A 22,538-nucleotide genomic window follows, 5' to 3' on the forward strand; every position below is an offset into this window, starting at 1 on the left:
TATGCCTCGGGCTCCCAAATTCAGCTTCAACCGCTGTCCTTTATCTGGAAGCCCGTATCCCCGATCTCTTTTCCCGCTTCCAACTTCTAACAGTGCGTACTTTCCTCAGGTCCTTTGACACGGCCCCTGGCGTTCGTAGTCCCATTTTTCTATCCCAACCACACATGTTTGTCACTAATCATTGGCCACGCTATCAGTTTCCGCAAGTTAGGTTCACGCAGAATGTGTTAGCCCCGCTTCAGGTTGATCTGATCTTGCAATTAGTTGCAGATACGCAGGCTGACCCCGTCTTCTATTATGACCATATTTTCCCGTCCCATGCGAAACATGCCCGTAAATATCCTAAATGGTCTCCTTTCTGACCACCTACACAATTTTCCTCTTCATACTGTTATCTCCACTGATGCCTCCGGCAGCTGTGACAAGGCTGTGGTTGGAATATATTCGCAGGAGCAGGCTTGGAGCTATTCCGTTCGTATCCCAGATTGTACTCCTATATTCTTCGCAGAGTTTCTGGCCATTGGTTTGGCTCTTCTCAAACTTCCTAGGCATGTAGCACGGGTTCTTATTCCTGCAGACTGCCTTTCAGTTCTAGTCTCTCTCCAAAATTCGGGAAATTCTTTATTGAATCGTTCGCTTAGGTTTTTGTTCCGCGCATAGTGCGCGAGATCTGCTTTGTCTGGGTACCTGGGCATTCGGGCGTCTATTTAAACGAGGTGGCTGATTCATTGGCAAGGTCAGCTCTCAGCGCTCCTGTAATCTATTCCGTCCCTCACCTCATTCTGTTGGAAACTTCACGTTTCCAGCGCTTCCAACATATTTCAGCCAACTTGAGTGATCCATTGCTCAATACCGTGGATTTTAACCACTTAAAGCTTCCATGGAATATCCGGTGGTGTAAATCAAGGCTTTGTGAGGTGTCAATGATGCTTCTGCAATGTAGAATCCCTCTTAAATTTGTACTTATGCAGATGTGGGTTCGCTGTGACAAACCTTTGTGTATCATGTGGGCAAGTTGAAAAAATAGATCATTTTCTCCTCTCTTGCCGGCGGTTCGCAATTCAGAAAAAATAGTATTTGGAGGTCCCTCTTTTGAGGTTAGGACTCCCTCTGTGTCTTCCAGTTATTCTTTCGTTCGATGCGAGCGCAACGGGATTCCCGTTAAGCAGTGTCTGCGGCTACCTTCATGATTACATAAGTGCAACTGATCGATTATCTTGCTAACTGTATACAAAATTTTGTCGCATGTCCAAAATTGCTCGATTCTACTCCTGGTAATTCACATTTCTTTAGTTCATTTGACTTTTCCAATGTTTATATTGATTTAGTCTTCTCATGCCTATTTTTCCCCGTGCAAATACCTCATTGGGATTATCTACTGAACCTTGGCCAATCCCCCTGCGTGGGTATGTGCCATGTGTACTAAGGTGAAGAAGAAAACAAGCGTGAGAACGAGCGCGGAAGCGCAGTTATCAGTGAGATCGGCATGATGCACGACCTCCTCAGCGGCGCGGCGTGCCCCGCCTGCGGACGATGTGATCTCTCTGTCAGAGAATCGGCTGCAAAACGGAAAGGACTCGAATCGTTTTTGCAACTCTACTGCCGAAATGACGCATGTCCGACAACCGTTGTTTCATTAACATATTCTTCGAGCCGCGTATCTTGATCGTGCAACAGCAGTGATGAGGCGTCCGCCCGCGGCAGTGCACGGGATACCTTCACCGTGAAGGTGAAGTCCGTGGTCGCTGTGCATGCAATCGGCGTCGGACATGAGCAGCTTTTGCGGTTTTGTGCGATTATGGGTTTTGCGAAACCGGTGCACCACAATGCTTTCATTGCTATTGGCAAAAAAGTGCATGCTGCCGCCGCGTCACTGCAACGAAACGCAGGCCCGTGTGGAGGAGTCAGCTCGCAGGGACTGTGAGGGGCCGATGTATGGAGCTGGTGCCTTCTAGTTTTGTGCCCTCTTCCGAGACATCCTTGCTGGCATTTTGCGCAAATTTCATTAGTATTGACTGACTAGTGCAGTAGTAAATCAGTAAAGTACAGTAGTAATCAGTAAGATAATTTCAAAAGTTTCTTGGCTGGGAATGGTAAAACTGAAACTTCACATTCAAAATTTTTTCTAGAAGAGAACAGTAACGGAACACTATATTTTTGTACTTTATTGAATTCTACTGTTCATTGGGGGCAATATGAGCCAATTTTTAGTGTTCTGTTGTGCTTCCTGTAATCACCGAAAAGTGCACAAATGTGCATTGTTTCTAGCATTGTATGGCGTGCAAGAAATGAACCAAATGAGCTATCAAACAACTAAGAGCAGATTTGAAAAGAGCTCAAACTCTTTAAATGGTGCAAGTTTCTTTGAGCTGTGACAAAAATTAAAGAAAATTTTTTTCCTGAGTAGCATCTCCCCGTAAACAAAGTCCTCTATTGCAGTGTTCAGTCGACGCAAGCTGGTTTATGAACAGTGGGGCAATTTTGACAAAGCTGCGCATAACTGCATTCGCAGTTGCTGCATGAGCAGCTAAGATGATGATGTGACAAACTCTGAAAGCTTACACCAGAAATATGTCAACAAAATTAAGCATTTGTCATCTCTTAGTGCACACATGTAAAAATCAATTTGTGCTAGAAATCATCAATGCTGTTGCTCCTATGGGCAGGAAATGACGAAAGAGTCAGGAATGAGTTTCTACGAAGTCAATTTATTTTTACTGTACGCTGGTGTCTCCAAGGTATTCATCGCCGGACAAACGACGTTCACTTGAGGGAGACGAAGTGCCACTTGTCCACTGTGGGGGAAGCAATACACAACAGAGTATTCAGAGAGAAAATGTAATACTTAAAACAGTCAACACTTATAACCGCACCTCCGGTGCTCACAGACGGCACCAGTACATGAAGTCTAGCACAAAACTCAATGTGAAAAACTGTCATGTGCTACTCCGCTGCACTTTATCTGCGCTTACTAACGAACAAAATATATCCGTTAAGACATAACCTGCAAGTCGTTCCCTACATCACGATTGACAAAGTCGCACATTCTGGTGCACCGAGAAGCAAGCACGAGCATAGTAGACTCGCGATAATTCAAACTCTGACAATTCATGGTTTTGGTTAATTCAAACAAATTTCAAAATTTTGGTTGGCTGGCCATATTTTCAATGCATTTTAAAGCCGCTTAATTCGCATCGCGATTTCTCTTAAATTTGGTTAATTCGAACTTTTTGTATTGCTTCGATGCTCCCGGCGTGCACAAAAGCGGTGGCCAGGGTCAAATGAGTCGGGTTTGTGGAACTGTGTGAACTGAAACCCCGGCCCCTCCAACTGGTTAGCTCTGACACGGCCCGAAGGGCAGCCATGTCGATAGTTGTCCCGTCATGGCATAGTTTCGTTTCCTAAGCTTCGTCACCAGCCCGTGAAGATTGCAGCTGCTGGACACGTGTCTGCGAACTAAGCCCAACTGCGCGCCGGTTCGGACGCTAATTTGTGCATCGCTGGTCTTTTTAACGTGAGAGCGTTGGAGAGCTCGTGAGGTGGAAAAGCCAGCATCATGATCATCATCGCCACAAAGGCTGCCGCAGCTCCGTCGCATCGCTCTTCGTGCTGACTTTGAGCAGCTGCTCATCGCTGCTCCATCAACACGCAGAACTGGCACTCCTCCCCGTGCGCGGCTGCTGATTAGCGGCAGCGGCTCGATAGCGCCATCGCGTTCTGCTCTTAAAAGCTTAATTGTCCTCCAAGTTTGTTTTTCTTTTACAATGCATCTCGACGTTCTGGCACAAATGTGCATTCCCTCGCATCCGCCCGCGTGGTCCTGTGCATTGATAATGTGCGCTCATTAAGAGCTGTTCTTCGTGTGGTGAAGCCTCCTTACATGGACACCGTCATGTGTGAGGAGCCAACCACTAAGGCGTCGCACTTGAAGAGGAGGCCGCGGAAAGCCTTACTGTTTTAAGGCAGTCCTGTTTCAATATATCCCGCAGTGTGCATGCACAACAAAATGACAGAATGGTGAAAAACAGCAACTGCTGCGCAGTTTTTCACTTAACAGCAGACAGCCACTGCCTATTTTTTTCATCAATTAAATTTGCTAGGAAATCTTTTTGTAGATATCTGACTTTTCGACCTTCAGATGATTCGGACCATTATTTTTCGTCCCTTGAGGATTTAAAAAACTATTGCAAAAACAAGCGCATTACTGATAACTTTTTTCAAACACACTTGAGTAAACAAACTTATCGCTGCCTTTCACCCATATTTTATGTTGTGCTAAACCATTTAGCTACACCTGGATAGAGAATAGGTCCAAAATACGATTTGTATGCCTAGATATCAACACGGCAAATTGCATTCAGTCTTGGATCATATTGTTATGAAGACGAAGGAGAGTGCAGTGGCGCGGGACGGAGTGCTCGCACTAAGCCCTTGAGCCATTAAATCATATCTTCATTCTGTCATCATGTCGTGCTTTCCTTGGCTTGCCACCACGTAACATTTGGTGCGAGGTGCTGGGTTCTCATCGTCATCCTAGTCCCCGGAGCATCGCCGCCTTCTGCTCGCCTTCGTCGTCGGCCGAGGGGACCTGGGCTCCGCCGCCCGGCCCAACCCCAGCTCGAACTGTCCAGAACCGACCAGCCGCTTTCCCCCGCCCCGTCCCCAGCCCTGAACACAAGACACGACAACCAGGACCTGACGTACGATGACCCGACTACGACCCAAACCAAGACGGCACCCCCGCCCAGGCTGTGCGGCGATCCCTCAACCCTTGACCTTCGGCAGTGGGTGACCAACCGCTGGACCTGAAGCTCTGGGGGCAACCGTCCACCAGATCATCTCCTTCATCTTTGTGGCAAGCCTTTCATCTTCTTCTATCCTTCCTGATCATCCTCATCGTCACCTCACCATTCGTAATTCAAGCAATCGATCGGGACGATCGCTCTGAGGACCGGGGTCATGTTATGAAGACGAAGAAGAGTGCAGTGGCGCGGGACGGAGTGCTCGCGCTAGGCCCTTGAGCCATTAAATCATATCTTCATTCTGTCATCATGTCGTGCTTTCCTTGGCTTGCCACCACGTAACAATATTAAGGTGCACTTCTAATAATGCAAACAAAAATCTCTGGTCCCTTGGAGTTTGAGAGTCCACTATAATTCACAAATCAGTAGTATCATTTACTATATCAGAAATACGGCTAGTTCAGAAGCACCCAAATGACAGGCCATCATGAGAATGAAATTGCACAGACGCTTCACCACACAGGGCATGCCCAATTCACTTGCATAATGAACACTGCCCACTACTCCGACTGTCAAAATATATAAAATTTTCACTAATTGTGTAAGAGCATTTGTATGAAAGCCAGACTACCAAAAGGCATTTCAGCATTGATAAGATGTCTGTGCGTTCATGTAGCATATGCATCAAAATCATCCAGTGCGTTCAACACTGCATCAAAATATGGCCGCTGCGACTTGGAGGAGTTCTGAGACACACAGCAAGATTATATTACAAAGATGCACATTCCACTCAGGCTCTGCGTAAGACCACAATCACGTGGAAGCTTCACCTTTGCGGTGTCTCAGCACTAAAGGACAGTACAAATGTTATAATACTGCTTGTCTACTGTGCAAAGAATGAGGTGTGGCCAACTAGCAGCAAACTGGGCCATGGCGCACTGGTAGTGTGCCACTTGCTGGGTGTTGCAAGGCCTAGACTTCTCTGCATTAAAGGGACACTGAGGAGAAATTGAAGTTGACTTGTAACATTAGAATACCAGCTCCTTATCACAAAAACGCCACTCTTACTGAAAACAAAAGTCTTGTAAGTTAGAAAGTAGCAAGAACCAAAATACAGATATTGCCACCACAGGCCAATCTCACAAGTACAAGCGTGATGACGTCATAGCACAAGAGATGCCACCTTGGAGGAATTTTCCTTACTCCACGGAATCTACGAATCTCTGAGGCTGACATAGGAAGGTTGCGCGGTTCAATATTGAAGTAAGTTTTGTTTTGAAACCGATGGTTTCAAAACACAAGGAAGTCAGACAAAAGACAACCTGAATGTTGGAAGCAAAGAAAACCGATGCTTGGTGGCGCCACAGGCGGCCAGGAGAGTTTCGGTTTGTTATAGCGCTTCGCGTCTATCAGCTTTGCGTGCCCCGTGGTTTTGTTTTTGATGCGCCGAATGGCAGAGGAACTCCAAGTGCCGCTTAAAGTGCTAGTTAACCTTTGAAGGAGCCTATTAAGGCTGGTCAGATGATCGCCACGGTCGATGAAAAACTATGATGGCACGATGGTCGGTGATCGTACAAGGCAGTTAACAGTATAAAGAGCACTTGTGTCTTCGTACGCTTGCCCGGTGAAACGTTCCCGGCTGTCCAGTCAACTTCAAACTACTTAACGGAAATCGTTTATTTGGGATGGGAGACAAGATACAAGGCAGGTAAGAAAAAATTGCTGATGGCCTAGCTTTGTTAGGCCAGGATATACGTAGCGAAAGCGCGGAGACTTCTGCATCGGAAGAGTGTATTCACTATATGAGCCTTTATTCATGGGTAAACCTTGAGCTGTCGTGGCGGGGTGGTAGCGTCTCCGTCTCAAACGCCGAAGGCCCTGGTTCGACTCCGAGCCTCGGCACAGGTTTTTTTTTTTTTCTTCAGTCTGTGCGGGGGGGTTTCACTGTCTCCCATAGATGTAGCCACCGAATACGTTGGTTAGCGGTTAAGCACAGGCTCTTCTAAGGCACGTTTATACTCCGGCGTAACATGCATGCGCGCGCTGCACGGTGACGTCACGTTGGCCAAAGCTGCGCTTGACCGCCGACGCGTTTGGCGGCTTCAGCGCACTCTGACCGCACTGGCGGAGACTTGGAACAAATCTATACTTCGCGCCGAGTGCATCAGCCGCTGCCGGCCCGGCCAGACCGGTTCGGCTCCGCGGCGAGGCACGTGTTGTGATCTTCATGTGCCTGCCTCCTTGGAGCACCGCCACGGCGAAATCTCAAGTTCGCGGCCAGTAAAGCTTTCGCTTTAAAAGAGATTTCGAACCTGCAGAGACCGTGACTCCGTTCTCCTCCAACTCGTTTGTTTGCGGCTCCATTCAATAGCTTCGGCAGTTGGGCGGAGCTGTTCTCTTCGAGTTCTCGGCTAATTTAATCCATTCACAGTACACATCTGAAGGTACATGCAAGTGGGTGAGAGAACTCGATCCAGTGGACCTCATACCTCCGGAAACGCGCAGAACCCGTTGAAGCGTCGTGCATCGGTTTTACTTGCAAGCCGCCAACTTTAAACGCGAGTGCCCTTGAGCACTCATCCATTTTTTGTGGCAAAAAAAAAAAAACCTGGCCCTTGTAACCGTGAGAAACCTCCTCGACGGCGCCTGCTGCACCATGCAACAGCTCCTTTCAAGGAATCACAATCCATTGGCCCAAAGCCTTGGCCAGCCTTCGGTGGCCTCGGCGTACCGACCTTGTCCTTGCACCTCGCAACTCCCCGCATTGGGGTTAAGATATTTAATTAGCAACGGCTGCTCACTGAGGAAAGGGGAAGCGACACGCCAGCGCCTAACTTAACCGTGCTCCCTCAAAAGCATCGCATGTTCTGTGGGGCTGAGGTCGCTGAAATGCAGGCCGAAGTTTTTGCGAGAACTTTGTTGGCGGGCTCGGGAATGGGATCCATCGTAACGCTGGTAAGACGCGGTGCAAACGTAAATGAAGCGACAGTAGTGACCCCTGATAGATGCCTTCAAAGTGCGGCACCGGTAGCTTTCATTTCGGCTGCTGCTAGACCGCACCGCTACCCGCCAGAAATCACGGAGTTTGCGTTTACGTCACGTTTCACGTCACTCCGTCCTCTGACGTCATAAGAGGATGCCGTGACGTCAAAAGAGTGCGCCGAGTTTGAATCGGAGGGCGGGAAAAACTTTTTCACCTTCGAATCCAAATTTCTTTGAAATAAATGCATCTTTTGTTCCCAGACAAGCGGCAACAAAGCCATCAAATGCCAAACTATCAGATTTTGCTAACAAAAAAAAAAATTGATAGAGTTCTCACTGTCCCTTTAAAGGCACAGTGGATAGTGCTTAATTAGGAACTAGCCACCATCTTGCATTAAAATTAGGATATGATTTGTTTCTACAACATTTTTGGCAGCAAAGCAAATGGGCATGCAGAGCTGCCCTGCACGACAGTCGTGGGTCGCATGTGCAGGTGTCGTCCAGTCTTCACAGACTTCATGGTCAATCGTGTGCCAATTACCCTGTTAACATGCACATGCCTCCACCTGAATTGCAATTCAGACCTTTTATTTCAATTGCCAGTCATATCAGATGCAATTTCTGTTCTACCCCTGCTTTATTATCTCGTCTTCACCACTACAAATTTTTTACAACATACTGCCTCATACAAACATACCCCGAAATTTCTGCAGGTTTCTCGGGAAGAAAACAGTGTTCTTTATGTGAGCAAATATGGTACACTGCTTTTTTGCACGTCACCCACTTAAGCACATGCCCCTGCAACAGCACAGCCTTGTGCCGTGCTGCTACAGGGGCAGTAAAATGAAACTATTCTGGAAAAATAAGAACTTTATGAAGCACTTTGACTAGAATTTTGTTATCCCTAGAAAACATATAAAGGTATACAACAGCTTGTGCTCATTACTGTGGCACTGTAAATGCATGCACTCTACCCATGGCAGCATCGAAACTGCTCGCCTATAATTGCATGACATGATATTAAAGGTCTGCACATCATCTGTGTGATCTTTAAAGCTGCTGCCAGTGCTTACAATGTGCCTTGATATTAAACTTTTCACGTAAACCACAAATGATGCAACATCACTACTTCTGCAGCTGTTCTGGCAACCACATGGGGTGCAAGAAAATCGCTGCACAACTAGCTCTAATGTGAACTTTCTATAATAATTGCAGCATGTTGTTGTGCTAGAATAGAACAAAAACTGCTACCTTGCCAAATTTCATTTAATTAGAAGTGTCTTGGATTGGAAATAATATTTTATATTTTCCGTCCGTTTCTAATACAAATCTCTTGAGCTATCTTGACAATGTTCATTCAGCACTGCAAGCGTAATCCTCAAAGGGGTGACTGACAGTTGGGTGTGGGAGCTTACCGTACAGTAGGCTCGCTACAATTCAAACTAGGATAATTTGTACTTTCAGTTAATTCAAACAAATTTCCAAATTTTGGTTGGCCGGATGTACTTTCAATGCATTTTAAAGCCACTTATTTCGTACATCGGTTTCCCTTAAATTCAGTAAACTCAAACTTTTGTCTTGCTCCAATGCTTGAGGCGTGCGACAGAGCAACAGCCGAGGTCGGATATGTCAGGTTTTTGGCGCCGCGTGACCTGAGAAGACTACCTGTCCCACTGGTTAACTCTCAATGCGCACCAGAGGAGGATTGCGTCGAGGTCCGCTTGGCACTCCAAGTGATCGGAGGTGCCCCGCCGCCACGTAGTTTCGTTTTCTGAGCTTTGCTACCAGCCCGCGGCTAGGCTGGCTATCGCGGCGAGAGCAGCTGTGCATAAGTGAACCAAGCCCAGCAGCGCGCCGTTCTGCACTGATTGATGCTCTTTCTTTTTAGAAGGCACTCCGTCGTTCCAATGCAAATGTGCATCCCCCAAACCCACCCATCCCCCGCTTCCGTCTGAGTGGTTCTTCCTGCGTGCCGAAAATGCGCGCCGATCACAAGCTGCTCGTAGTTCGTGTGGCAAAGCTTCCTTACATTGACGCCGCAGCATGTGAGGATGCTCCACCGCTACCGCGTCACATGTACCTGTGGAGGAGGCCGTGGAAGACCTTACTACGGTAAAACCTTGTTAATTCGCCGCCCTTAATTCGTAAATTTGCACTGTCGCCGAACTGCTGCTAAACATCCATGCAAGTCTATGGCATCGGAAGCTCATTTATTTGGACACCGCAGTGCTCACACCAGTTAATTCGGACAGGCCCCCAAAGGTGTGCCGTGTCAAGATATAACATGCTCGACAGGCACTCATCCAGATATTCGTCCACAGGCCTAAATTTCATATGCGTTGCTTTCCACGCCTCTCTGCTGAATGCGCAAAGGCAGGCATGTTGACGGTTGGCAGGTTCTTGTTGACAGGCCAAGAGTCTGGCCGCGTAGTTTCGTTTTCGGAGTTTCACCGCTAGCCCGCAGCGACAGAGGCTTTCTGCTGCGCATATCGGCGAACCGACTAAGCCGCACACCATCTGTTATGAAGACTGCCTCATAGCTTATCTTTTTTGGAAGTGTCTTGCCACCCCGGCGCCAATGTGCGCTTCCCTCACTTCTGTACACGTGGTATTTCTGTTCCTCCAGCGCGCCGAAACTCTGTGCTTGTCGCGGGCTGCTCACTTTTTGTGCAATGAAGCCTCCTCACATGCGACGCCACATGTGAAGAAGTTCAGGTGCTACCGTTTCAGACACTGAAAGAAGCCGCGGAGAACCTTACTATTGTGGAACAGTTCTGCTTCTGCCACTCCCAATAGCGTGCACGAATTAAAATGTTTAAGACAGAACTGCGAGAAATCGCTGTTTTCGTCTTAAAAATATTACAACTGCTCAGGTTCCCATCAAATGAATTTCGCTTTCACCCGAACCGTTTTGGGCAGTTCTTGGACGCAATTCGATATTCAGATAATTCTGACATTTTTTCCATTCCATTTGTCCGAATTAACGAAGTTTTACTGTATTTGGAGTTTTCCTTTCATATTCCCAATAGTTCGCATGCAGTACAGCATGACAAAATTGTGAAATATCATTATCAGCGTGCAGTTTACACTCAAAAGCAGGCGACTATTACGTTTTTTATCAATTAAATTTGCTGTGTTGTGAAGGTCTTTTTTTTTTACATTTTTTCAAAACATTCAGGCCCCAGTCAATGCGGTTTTACTATATTGCAAAACCAGTGTGTTACTGGTAACTTTTTTCAACCGCACAACCAGTTGGAGAATTCTGGCTGAGCAAACATATCAGTGCCTTTTACCCAAATTTTGTTATTCCTGAGGCTTTTAGCTTCGTTTGCATAGAGAAATAGTTTAAAAATACTTTTTGTGTGCACAGATATCTATAGAGCAAATTACATTCAGTCTTGGATAACATTACGATGCACTTCTGATAATTCAAACAAAAACCTCTCGTCCCTTGAAGTCTGAATTAATGAGAGTCTACTTCACGCCATTTGAAAGGGTGACGTACCTATGGGATCCATGCCGGCATCAGGACCAAGCTCTGGTGTGGAATTCACTATTGAAGATGCTTCTTCGTCACTAATATAATGTTCAGATCCTGACTGGACGGTTGAGCTGTTGAGACAACATAGTAATCAAATAAGACAAGTCAGTTTCAGCAAGTGTAACCAGTGAACCAGTTTCAACTGCAACAAGACAACAGCTGTGCAAGAGGCTAGATTCTTTTGCGCTGCCCAGCTGGTGATTGTTTAGTAACTTGGGAGTAGTGTCTTGAGAGTAATGCTGTCATTTTCCATCAAGCCACATTTAAGGGGACACCAGAGAAAAATATTAGGTGAAGCTATATCGCTAAATCAGCACTGCAAGGTAAGAAATATGCCGCTTTTACCAAGAAACCAGTGTTAATAAGCTCATCTTGAAACCGCGCAAAAAAAGAGAAGGGACGAGGAAGAAACCAACAGGACAGAGCGCGGTTTCTTCCTCGTCCCTTATCTTTTTTTGTGCGGTTTCAAGATGCACTCTACTAATAGTCACCAACTAGCCCATCTCTCTCTATTATAGTTAATAAGCTAATGACACAAAATTGAAGCATGGGTAGGCTGCCCCAAAGGTTCCTCAAGATTCCAGTGACCGTTCATGAACCTGCACTGAGTCGATCCCCATTAACGTCGATGACAACTGACTCAATGCACTTTGAAGCTACATCTGTGACAGGGGTAAAAGTTCTTATAATGTACAATGCTGAACTTCGGTCGGTCACTTTGGGTGCATGTACAATTTTCTCATGATGCGAAATTCCAATTAAATTCTTTTTGGCACAACTGAGCAGCTGCCAGACTACATTTGACAGCCAGTCCGGTAGCAGGTTGGGCCATGCCAAATAAAACCCTACTTTGAAATAAAATAAATCCACTGTTCCTTGCAAACAATAGTCAACTCCTATGATTTCAAGGTTCATACATCAGTGCAAGCGACAGAGCTGGTAGCTCCAATGAAATACACACACAGTGAAACAAGAATGCAGAGTCACACTAGCTGACTTGGTCTGAAGGGTGTCATCTTTATGTAGAAACCTCACACTCTTGAGCTCTGAAGAATAATGTGTTCTTGGACTCAGCTGAAGAGTGATTCAGCCTCCGCATCTCGAGTCATCATTGGGGGCAGCAGCAGCGTTCATTACGACAAGAATGTTGTCCGTTTCCAAGCACCTTCCTTCTTTTCACAGTGGCATCTCTGATTCAGCAAGAAAAGGGGGGCTAAAAATTTCCTGAAGTGACACAGTTAACTCCTTCGCTACTGCGCCATAATCCATGGGTCATATATGGCCCACGTTTTGAACCTGCCGCCAAAAATTCCTAACTGTGCTCCTGGACGAGCTGCGCCATTTAGTTTGCTTATATAACACAATCTCTTTCAATTCAGTGCTGTTTTTTCCTTTTCCAAAGCAAAGGCCGCGACGTAAATAATGACACTTTGACCAGACTTAGTTCGTTGGTCGGCGATCATAGCATCTGTTGCGCTGCGTGCTCCTGGAAGGCGCAAAGCTATAATAAGCGCCTTTCTTTTCGTTTTTACAAAAGCAGTGGTGAGTTAGACAACCATGTGGAATGGTCGGATTTCAGTTCGAATTGCGAAACTTCGTCTCAGAAGCCCGTGACATCAGCACAAGCTCACATGTTTCATTTTGCCGTTCACGTTGCATTTCATGCAGTGCACTTGATTTGTAAATGATGAGAGTGGTTTTATTGGTGCTTTAGGGCCTTTGCAACATACTGCCAAGATATTTTACCAAATGCGCCAGCAGATTTTTAATTATGATGATGTCAAAGAAGGCCACACCCCCTTTTCAACCGTAGAACCCATTCATTACCAAACGAAAAAAAAAAAGTAAAACTGCAAGCTCTGCTTTAAAAAAAAAAAAGAACAGAACTTGGAACAAGTGTAATGTGCAGGACATCCCACATCTACCTCCACTTCATATCCGCATGTGACTGCTTTCTCTAGTGGCACAGCAGTCATAATGCATAAATTGAAAGGCCACGAAAAGTGCAGTGCATTATGTATATAGCTGAAAATCGCAGGAACGGTAACTAAGAACATGTGCAACGCTTTGTATATCAGAAAATTTTATTAAAACCAATTTCTGGCTCAGTGCAGTGGCTTATTTTTTTGTTTTGTTTGTATTCTTTTGTGTTACCAGCATACTTAACCAATAACTTGCTGAGGACGTTTTTTGTAGGCTAGCTGGTGCATAACTAGAATTTGTTTTTTAAGCGCTGTGTCCTGTCAAGTTCGTTTGTTCCTGTGCTGACTTTGTGCACTTAAAAAAAAACAATTCCAATATACAACAAATTTTCAAAAGGTTTTGCACACACAACTCTGGCATTTTTTTTTTTCATTTGGAAGTATAATCAATAAGCTGCAGTTTGATGTACTATTACAATGCAAAGTGTTTTGTTTCAAAGCACTCAAAATCTCTCATTTTTGCACGGCAAGAAAAGAGGTAATGCCACTTGAAGGGAACCTGTCAGGTGAGGGTTAATCAAGGGACTTCACACGTGATCTACCCACAATAAAGGCACCCCTCTGTGCAAGAGAAATGTGGGGAGAATTTCTGTCCAGCAACCTTAATGTAACCAGATCAGATGCTTACTTTTAGCATCTCTTTAAAGGCTCATTTAATGCAACCATGAGCTTCAGAACTGGTGACAAAAACTCTGTGCAAATGGTATTCCTTACCAGTTCAATGGTGAAGTGTCCTTGCGCTGCATTAGTGCCAACCAGAATCCATGCGTCTCGGCTATAACCTTCTCAGCAAACTCCTGCACAAAACAATGCAGTGCTCAGTAAAGTATACGATCTGCACAGCTATCGGGGCATTGTAATTATTCCACTATGTTGTGCCACACACAGCACTTAATTATGCATCTACTACTTATGGCATGAACCGATTATATGTTATATGAAAGAACCTTTGTTCCACTGCACAAGTTTTATAACATTGAGGTTAAGTTGGATTTACACCTGAAAAGCCACCTCCCTGGAGATGCCGTTTGTGAGTGTAAACAGCTGGAGATACAGTCCAGAAGCTGGCAGACACCTTAAACCCATTTCAGGAAGGCTTCCTTAGTTAAATGTTGGCAACTGCAAACCTCTTTTCACCTCAGATATCCAAGGTGTAGCTTCAGTTCAGGCTGAAGCTCAAAAAGCGCATATCAGAGGCGAGCCCCCAGAATGTACGTACTGATGCAAAACCTCACTGGCGTTGTTGTATGAAGCACTTCCTGTGCTAGTAGAGACATGCAGAAATGGTGATAAGCATGTGAAATGGCAGCTGTTGCAATGAAAGGATATTTTCGCAAAGTACACTGAAGGGCACGCAAATCTCTGAAGGACAAAACTACTGTGAATGCTAATGTAAGCAAGTAAAAAACTGAGAAAAATGGAAGAATAAATTATCTTGCACATGTACCCACATGCAAATAGTCTATTTATAGTTTGTTTGTGAATACATGGTACCCTTTATCCCACAATGAAAGAGTCCTCTTGGTTAATTCTTTGCACTGCTTTCAGCAACCCAAAAAGGAATCCATACCGAGTAAAAGTTTATAAAAGCACTTGATCTGTGCCTCATTTTCAGCTAAACAATACATAGCCAAACTGCTTACTTTCCTATTGAAAAAAAAAAAAAACAAGCAAGTTTAAACCAGGAACAATGAGCCCTAAACAGTACATTTTGACAAGATTCACACAGCTATTTGAAAGTCTAGAGCACTTTGTAGAATACTGTCCGCAGGAACTTCAACCTCCTTAAAATACGAATTAGAGCTGGACGAGCTAACAAATTCTTTGACACTGCTAGCAATTACATTCATTTCATTGGAATTTCTACTTTCTTTAATAAATCTACGAAATCAGTACAAGTATATACAACCAGGTGCCAAGTTTTGCTGTATTTGAAATACCTGACAACAAATAAACTGCCACCTTCAATTTGCAAAAAAAAAAGGGGGGGGGGGGGGGGGGGGCCCTCAAAGCATTACAAATTCTCATTCCTTTCATTTCCTACAACATAACCTCTCATACCTGTGTCACACAAGCATTCTGAAGAGCTACACTATTTTCCGACTTGGTGCTGCTACTTGGAAATGTGAAAACATCACAAGGACAAGACAAACACCCGGGAACAAAAAGAGAGGGAGAGAGTGGAAAGCTATTACGGTTCTTAAGGACCTTTTCGTGGCACTAGTATACACATTAGCTCCACCTTCTCTAACTTCCACTGCTCCAACTTCACATCCAAATGATGCACCAACCAGCCCACACAGCAGCACTCTTGTGCTGCTGTGCTTGCAGAGTCAGTTGTGCTGACAGATCAATACAGATCAATGGAACACCACTGACGTACTCGAGTACCTTTTGGCAGCAGTAAAATCAAGAGTTGAGCTAGTTGGTACATTGTTTGGCTACAAAACGCTGTGACAGGGGAACAAGAAGGAAGGACTAGCGCTCCAACACACACTAAAGTACAGACACATTGCGGAGACACATACTGCAAACTATGCGCAGCACGTTATTTACCATGAAGGATGATTAGACGACTGCATGGCCTACCCAAAAGCCTGTGCCTCAACTGGCCAAATGCAGTCATTTGCTGGGCATGGACTTGGCCCCAGCTTTCAGTTTTCGGGCCTGGGCTGGGATCAGACACATACATAGATGGACCTGTATTGGGTTTCTGATGCCTTAGTGTTGCGTCAAGTCAAGTACATTTGGGGCATTCTAACACCAAATCTGGCAACAAAGGTGAAAGAGGGCCAATGATGTGGACAAATGAAAAACTAGCTAGCGTTTACATTTTTGTTACGTGTCCACTGGGTGCCTTGTCCCTGCCTGGAGAAAGTACAAACCCCATCCATGAGTTTCCTGACGCGTCACCTAAAAAATTTAGGGGGAAATGAAACAACTCTACAGTGAAAACAAGTCACAGCAGTTCATGAAATCAAAGCGAGAGCCTTAAATTCGACATTTGTAAACTTAATTTAGGCAGTGTTCCTAACATAGCACAGTTCAGATTTTCTAGGAAGGCCCATGCTCAGCCACATGGCACAAAGAAAGATAATTCAAATGTTGCTTGCCAGCAGCTGAAGAGCAGTAGAAAAATGCTGATAGGCCCTAGAGTTGGCAAATGGCATACAAGACTGTCAACAAGTGGCACTAATGGTAGGGTATTACATTCTCAGAACAAGCTTTGCCATAAGACTGCTTCTGAACATTTCATCAAACACTGTTCAATCAAGACGCGAACGCCTGTTATGTAAATTGCCATTACACCCAGGTCCTTGTGTTCATGTCATCAAAAATGGTATTCCTGTCCATCTTATTTGCCCCTTGCGACTTTTGCTCATTTCTTTGACTGCCAGGTTCGTCTACATTTTTCTCCCAAAATTTTTGAGTAAGCAAACTTAGGCTAACTCCAGCTGGCCTGCACTAATCTAGCTAACCTAAGGTGGCATAGCTTAGGAACCTACTCGCACACCTCTACCGTGTTACACGACTAGGTAACCAAACAGTACAAGCAGGAAAAGCAAGTCACATCGTTAAAACCTGCTCGAATGCATGAAACCTTCATGCACACTTTTACCACGTTTAAATTACTGTTGTTTCTGAGATTCAACTTGCTGGGGTCCAAAATGATCTTAATCCGCAGCGCAGAGAAATTTATGGCAAGTCACCGGGGGTGCTTCACAGTTACACTGTTTTCTCCTTGAACAGGGCTCAAATTTTGCTAAAGCGTACAAATTTTCTATCCTGGAAAAATGATCTGTACACCTAGAATGAGTTGTTCTTAGGATTAACAGCCACTCTAAATACCCGAAATGTTTTGTTGTTGCGAATTCAATTTGTAGCCTCAGCTGTAATGCCTGTGCATGTGATGCAGGTGCTAAACAGTTGCGAAAATCAACATTCAAGCCAAATTATCAAAACATAAGAGACTGAGCAATCTGGCTATGTAACACAGGCTCAACCCTTCCAAATCTGATAGCCCGAGACTGTCAAAGGCAGAAAATACAGCTTTTTCAAAATGCATGCGTGGTAAATGTAAGGCAGCACAGTGTGGTTTAAAAACACACACACACACACACAACAGCAGTCACGCTAGCGCACAGCATGCCCTGAAGGTTGACCACCAACTAATGATGAAATGTGGGAATGCAATCAGGGCATTACAGAGCAACAACAACAAAAATATTGACTGTACCCTGTTCTTGGCCTCGCCATTAAATGCAAACTGGTTCTCTGGCTTGCCATCAGGAATCTTATAGATGCGGAACCATTCATTTGTTGCCTGCGATTAAATAGACAATATATAAAAAAAAGCACATGATACACAGGCAGCAGCCATTTATGTACACGACACTCAAAAGCAAAGGAAGGCCTGTATGACCTTATTGAGGAATACAAAAAGCACTGCTAGTCTGCAAAATTAGTTTTAGAACAGCATCAGCATGTCATCATATTGATATCAGAAGCACTACATTATTACAGGCAAATATGCAGACATGAAACACAGCACGAACCATTAAAAAAAATGGAAAAAAAGGGGGCAAACGGTTGCAGCACTGGGCAGCGTGAAGCATGAAGCAGAGGCGTGGCAGCACTGCGTGGGAGGTTTTGCTGTGCTCAATTGTGTCGCACCTTTCTTAACTGGTGCCTCTTAAATAATGCTGCGGCCACAAAATACAACGCCACATTCACACACTGCATTTGTTTTTGTATGGTCACAAACTCCCCTCCTTGTGTTACATTTGTGGCCACATCATGTTCGTGCAAATATGGTCATTAGCACGTAATGGATCAATTATAGCAAGACGGAAGGTATTTTTATCTGTCTTCTCTAAACCAACATTACATATTCAGTAAGTATTAAATTGGTTTAGGTTTATGGGGTTTAAAGGGGTGGCGGCAACAAATTTTTGGTTGGAGTGTTCTTTGTTTCAAACGTTGTGCATTTACCCGGGACGCGTGATGCACGCTGTACTATTCATATATGAATAGTAAATAATTTATTATCGCATTATTTATACTCAGCGATTTTGGTTTTGGTTTCCGAGCGCCGATGTGTGCTACGACGTCACTATCAAAAAAGAGCAGCAATTCTGGTCACATGGGCCCCAAAAGTTGTGATGCACGTATTGCTGTGTCGTCTGCTCTCGTACACATGCTGTGCATAGCAGCGCATTTCGAAATCATGCGCCGGCAAACTTGGTCGATATTGCCATATGCTGAGAAAACCACCAAGTAAGCAAGGGACGACACCGAGTCCTGAAACCAAGCGGCTCGCTTTGGCCAATCTCAATTGGCATACCGCGTATGCCAACACGGTTTCTGCACTGTACAGTTGCCGACCGATTTTTCGGACTCGAAGGGACCCGAAAAATGGTTCGAATAATCAAAACAGTTCGAAAAATCCGTGAAGTATAAAAAAAAATCACTTCATTGAGATGAAAGAGGCTTAAAAATGTCACCGACTTTACCTCGCGGAAAATTTATCTTGCTGGCGACGATTTGCGCCTGTATTTGCGCCAAAGTTGAGCTTTCACTGTACAGGCTAGACAGCAAGGTCACGGCATTCAGTTGAATACTTCCCACGCTTCTATAACGGACCCGGTGACACCGGCGGGGCCATGTTGTCCACAACCCGAGTGTGCACCACACCACTCGTTAAACACACGCAAGAGCAAGGCACTATTCGTTCAAGGCGGTGGAGCAGCCGGACGCAATCCCAAAACGGCGAATAGGTGTAACTTCGTGAAGCCGGAGCGCCACTCGGTTGACGCAGTCGGCAAAACCCAAGTGACGAATGTACCTGGGTTCGAACCTGACCACGGCTGCCGCATTTCGATGGAGGCGAAACACAAAGGCCCCTTTGTGCTGTGCCATGTCAGCAGACGTTTATTCCGGGGCCCTCCACTACGGCACCTCTTTCTTCTTTCAGTCCCTCCTTTATCCCTTCCCTTAAGGCCTGGTTCAGGTATCAGCCGCTGTGCGAGACCCATACTGTGCCATTTCCTTTCCCCAGAACCTATTTTCATTTCCAAACGGTGAATGGCGAACATATAAGACAAGAGACAACTGCCCGCGACAACGTTGGTGACAAAAGCAAGTTGACGCTGATGACAATCCGACTGCCACCTCAAAATGGCAGAGTCCGCAGAGACATCTACTGGCAAAAATGAGGTACCAAAAGTATGTCAAGCCAATCCAACTGCAGAGTAAATCCACCTCAATCCAAGATGGCACCTTTTGCGCCGGCGAAAAGCCGATAAGATGGCCGATTTTGGCCCGCAGGCCACTGAAATTGGTCCGAAAAGTCGAACTTTTGGACTTTTAAAGTCAGATATATCCATTGCGAATATGTATGCACTTCTATGGGGTGATTGACGGTGCCTCATCAAAGTCCAAAATATCCTAGAAGTCCGAATTATTGGAGTCCGAATTATCCGTCGGCTACTGTATTTCGCTTTGCCACATTACGCCGACATCGATGCTCGGCCGATGTCTGTGTTCATGGTCCGCAGCTGACAGCGCTTCTATCGGCAGATCCCCTAGTCACATAACAGCAACAAGATACCTCACTGTTTGTACCAACCAATACCCATCTCTGTCTCCACTTTGCTCCGCTTGCGCAGCTGCACTGCGAGACTGCTCAGGATTCCATGGTTGCTGATTACGATATCTGCTGCTTGTTTAGCAAACAGTTCATGTATTCGCTGATTGAATGCTTCCAGACAGTTGCACAGGATTCAGCATTTACCGCACGAGTACGTAACTCCCCCAAGAATGCGTCCATGACAACTGCATCTTGGCACTACTTTTGTTTATATACCTAGCTGCATCATATACAGGCAGCAATGCGCATTAGTTCAGCATGGGCTGCAAGCTGCATTCAACTTAGGTTAAACAATCTCTTCCCTTTTGCACCGGTTGTGTGTTTGCTTGGTTACGCAGTGTGATAACTGAAAGAATCACCGATGAATGCGAGCGCCAGCCTGGGGAATGCTTCATAAAAATGTTGTTAACACGGCGTAGAACCAGCGTTCCCGACTCATTGTAACTGCTTTTTCCGATGTGTCTAGTACTTGAATTTAAATTGGCTTATCTAGAAGTATGTTCGGCGTCCATTTGTGATAAATATAATGGCTTATAATTTGTTGCCCTCAAGCGATGCCGACGACTGCTAGCTGCTGCCGCGGGCACCTGCGGCATCGGTCGACAGAGCCAGAGCAACAGGTCGACGCAGCCTAGCAGCAATGCTTCCCGCTCCATGCATTTGTGTCCTAAGATGCAAGCAATCCTTGATTTCGGGTCACTGTTGCTAAAGCTATGCTCGATGACCATTTGTATTCGCTAACACTTTTGAACTCTCTCTCCACAATCGCCGACATCGCACATAGGAACCCGGCGGACTCGCTAGGCCGATTCATACTGCTGGTGAGTCGAAGGGTGAACTTATGAAATGTAGAAGCTCATTTCGCTTATTCGTACTTCAGAGAAGGTGTAGACAACTATAGTCATCGTCTCATCAACGTGAAGGTTTCGCTCGGCCGCCGATACTGCATGGTGCCGGCTGGTGCGCCAGCAAAAGAATACATATTTGCCAATCAGCACACCGGCCACCGAGTTGCCAACGCAGCACCTGGTCGCATCCAACACTTGGCCTTGGACCACCTCACGTACAGAGGAAGCCCATAATAAGCTTTTTATAGCCTCAAAACTTGGCGTCTCAACCCCTTTAATGTCCCAAAGCGACTCAGGCTATGAGGATGCCGTAGTAGAGGGCTCCGGATAATTTTCGACCACCTGGGGTTCTTTAACGTGCACTGACATTGCACAGCACATGGTCCTCTACCATTTCGCCTCCTTTGAAATGCGACCACTGCGGCCGGGATCAAACCAGTGTCTTTCGGGTCAGCAGCTGGGTGCCATAACCACTGAGCCACCGCGGTGGCAGTACCAAAATTCAAGCATCATTAAATCCAAGCAATCACTAGCAACTAGTATAGTAAGGATTCTTGAAGGCCCGAGCCAATTTATTAGAAAGGGATCCTACTTTATAGAGCAGGACACAATAATCCTCATAATGAGTGGAGAAAAAAGAAAAGCAACATGTTAATGATGATTTTCAACCAAATAAATAACCTTTCACAGTTCAACAATTGCTCAGCCAGTTGCAAGGTTGCTTTAAACTGAATCATACTGCTCTGTCGTATAATGTTATGCCACACGTGACACAGATTAATGACAACTATGTGAAAACAATGCCACATATATATTACAAGCCATTGCACCCACAGCTCCTGATGGTCTAGCTTTTAGGTGCAGAAATGTCAATAAGAAACTGGTATATACTTACTCTGAGGAGACCAGGCATGTGCTTTTCAATGTCTGCAACATCTGCAATTCAGAGAAGTACCGTATAATCTTGTGTAAGGGCTGCACCTGTGTATGGGCCGCACCTTCAAAATTCATACTCGAATTTAAAAAAAAAAAGTTGCGGCCCTTACACTCCTTAATGTGGTATATATATATACCAGGTGTCCCAGCTAAAGCTAAAAGTAACCAAGCTTTTAAAAAAGACGAAGTGTCTGAGCCTGTTGAAACCAACTGAGGGTTGTTCAGAGTCATGTGGCCTAGTCTGCAATAATTTTTTCATTCTTCAAAGTTAATTACTTAGTTAAGTCTAATTAGCTAACTTTTTAATTGACTTGAGGATCAAAGTGTCAATGAAAAAGTTGTAAATCGCTTTGAAAAACAGCTGACACGTTTGCACCAAGGTACGGTTAACGTAAAATAGTTTTTTTTACCGGTTTTAAAAGACATTTTTGGATGCACTCCTCAGGTATAGAAGTAGTGAATATTTGCTCCCCTCAGCTGTCAACATCAACCAAAAAAAAAGCTAAGTGGATACCATCACTGCGAAACACAGGTGGCAAACCTCACTCCTCCCACTTCACTCTCGGATCCACCCACAACTCATGTCTACTCACATCCACTCACCAGTAACATTCATCTCACTCACACCTACTCACACACGTGTGTGCGAGTGTAAGCGAGGTGAAATGAGTGCACTAATGAGTATGTGACGACCTATGACGGGCACACTACTTTCTCTAGCAACCACAAGCCACAAGTACTTGAATGGCAGGTACAGTCTTAGAGGCAGCATAGTTGCATATACCGTATCTTACAGACACAGGCTCACAGAGTACCCTTAGTGCGCTTCAGCAAAGCAACAGTGCTTACTGTTTTATT

General features: G+C 45.2%; 1 protein-coding gene across 2 annotated transcripts in view; it reads right to left on the reverse strand.

Annotated features, from left to right (window-relative positions):
* Window positions 1–2,688: 2,688 nt before the first annotated feature.
* The window catches only part of Nurf-38 (Inorganic pyrophosphatase Nurf-38), a 35,223-nt gene continuing 15,373 nt past the window's right edge, over window positions 2,689–22,538 (reverse strand). For both annotated transcript variants that reach the window (XM_077649444.1, XM_077649445.1), the window contains exons 7-11: window positions 21,640–21,680; window positions 17,485–17,571; window positions 13,962–14,044; window positions 11,230–11,336; window positions 2,689–2,795 (exon numbers count right to left, since the gene is read on the reverse strand). In XM_077649444.1, the coding sequence (XP_077505570.1) occupies window positions 2,764–2,795; window positions 11,230–11,336; window positions 13,962–14,044; window positions 17,485–17,571; window positions 21,640–21,680 (350 nt within the window). In that variant the 3' untranslated portion in view covers window positions 2,689–2,763. The remainder of the gene's footprint in view (window positions 2,796–11,229; window positions 11,337–13,961; window positions 14,045–17,484; window positions 17,572–21,639; window positions 21,681–22,538) is intronic.

This window comes from Amblyomma americanum, chromosome 1, assembly GCF_052857255.1.
Source record: "Amblyomma americanum isolate KBUSLIRL-KWMA chromosome 1, ASM5285725v1, whole genome shotgun sequence".
In the NCBI taxonomy this organism is placed as follows: domain Eukaryota; kingdom Metazoa; phylum Arthropoda; class Arachnida; order Ixodida; family Ixodidae; genus Amblyomma; species Amblyomma americanum.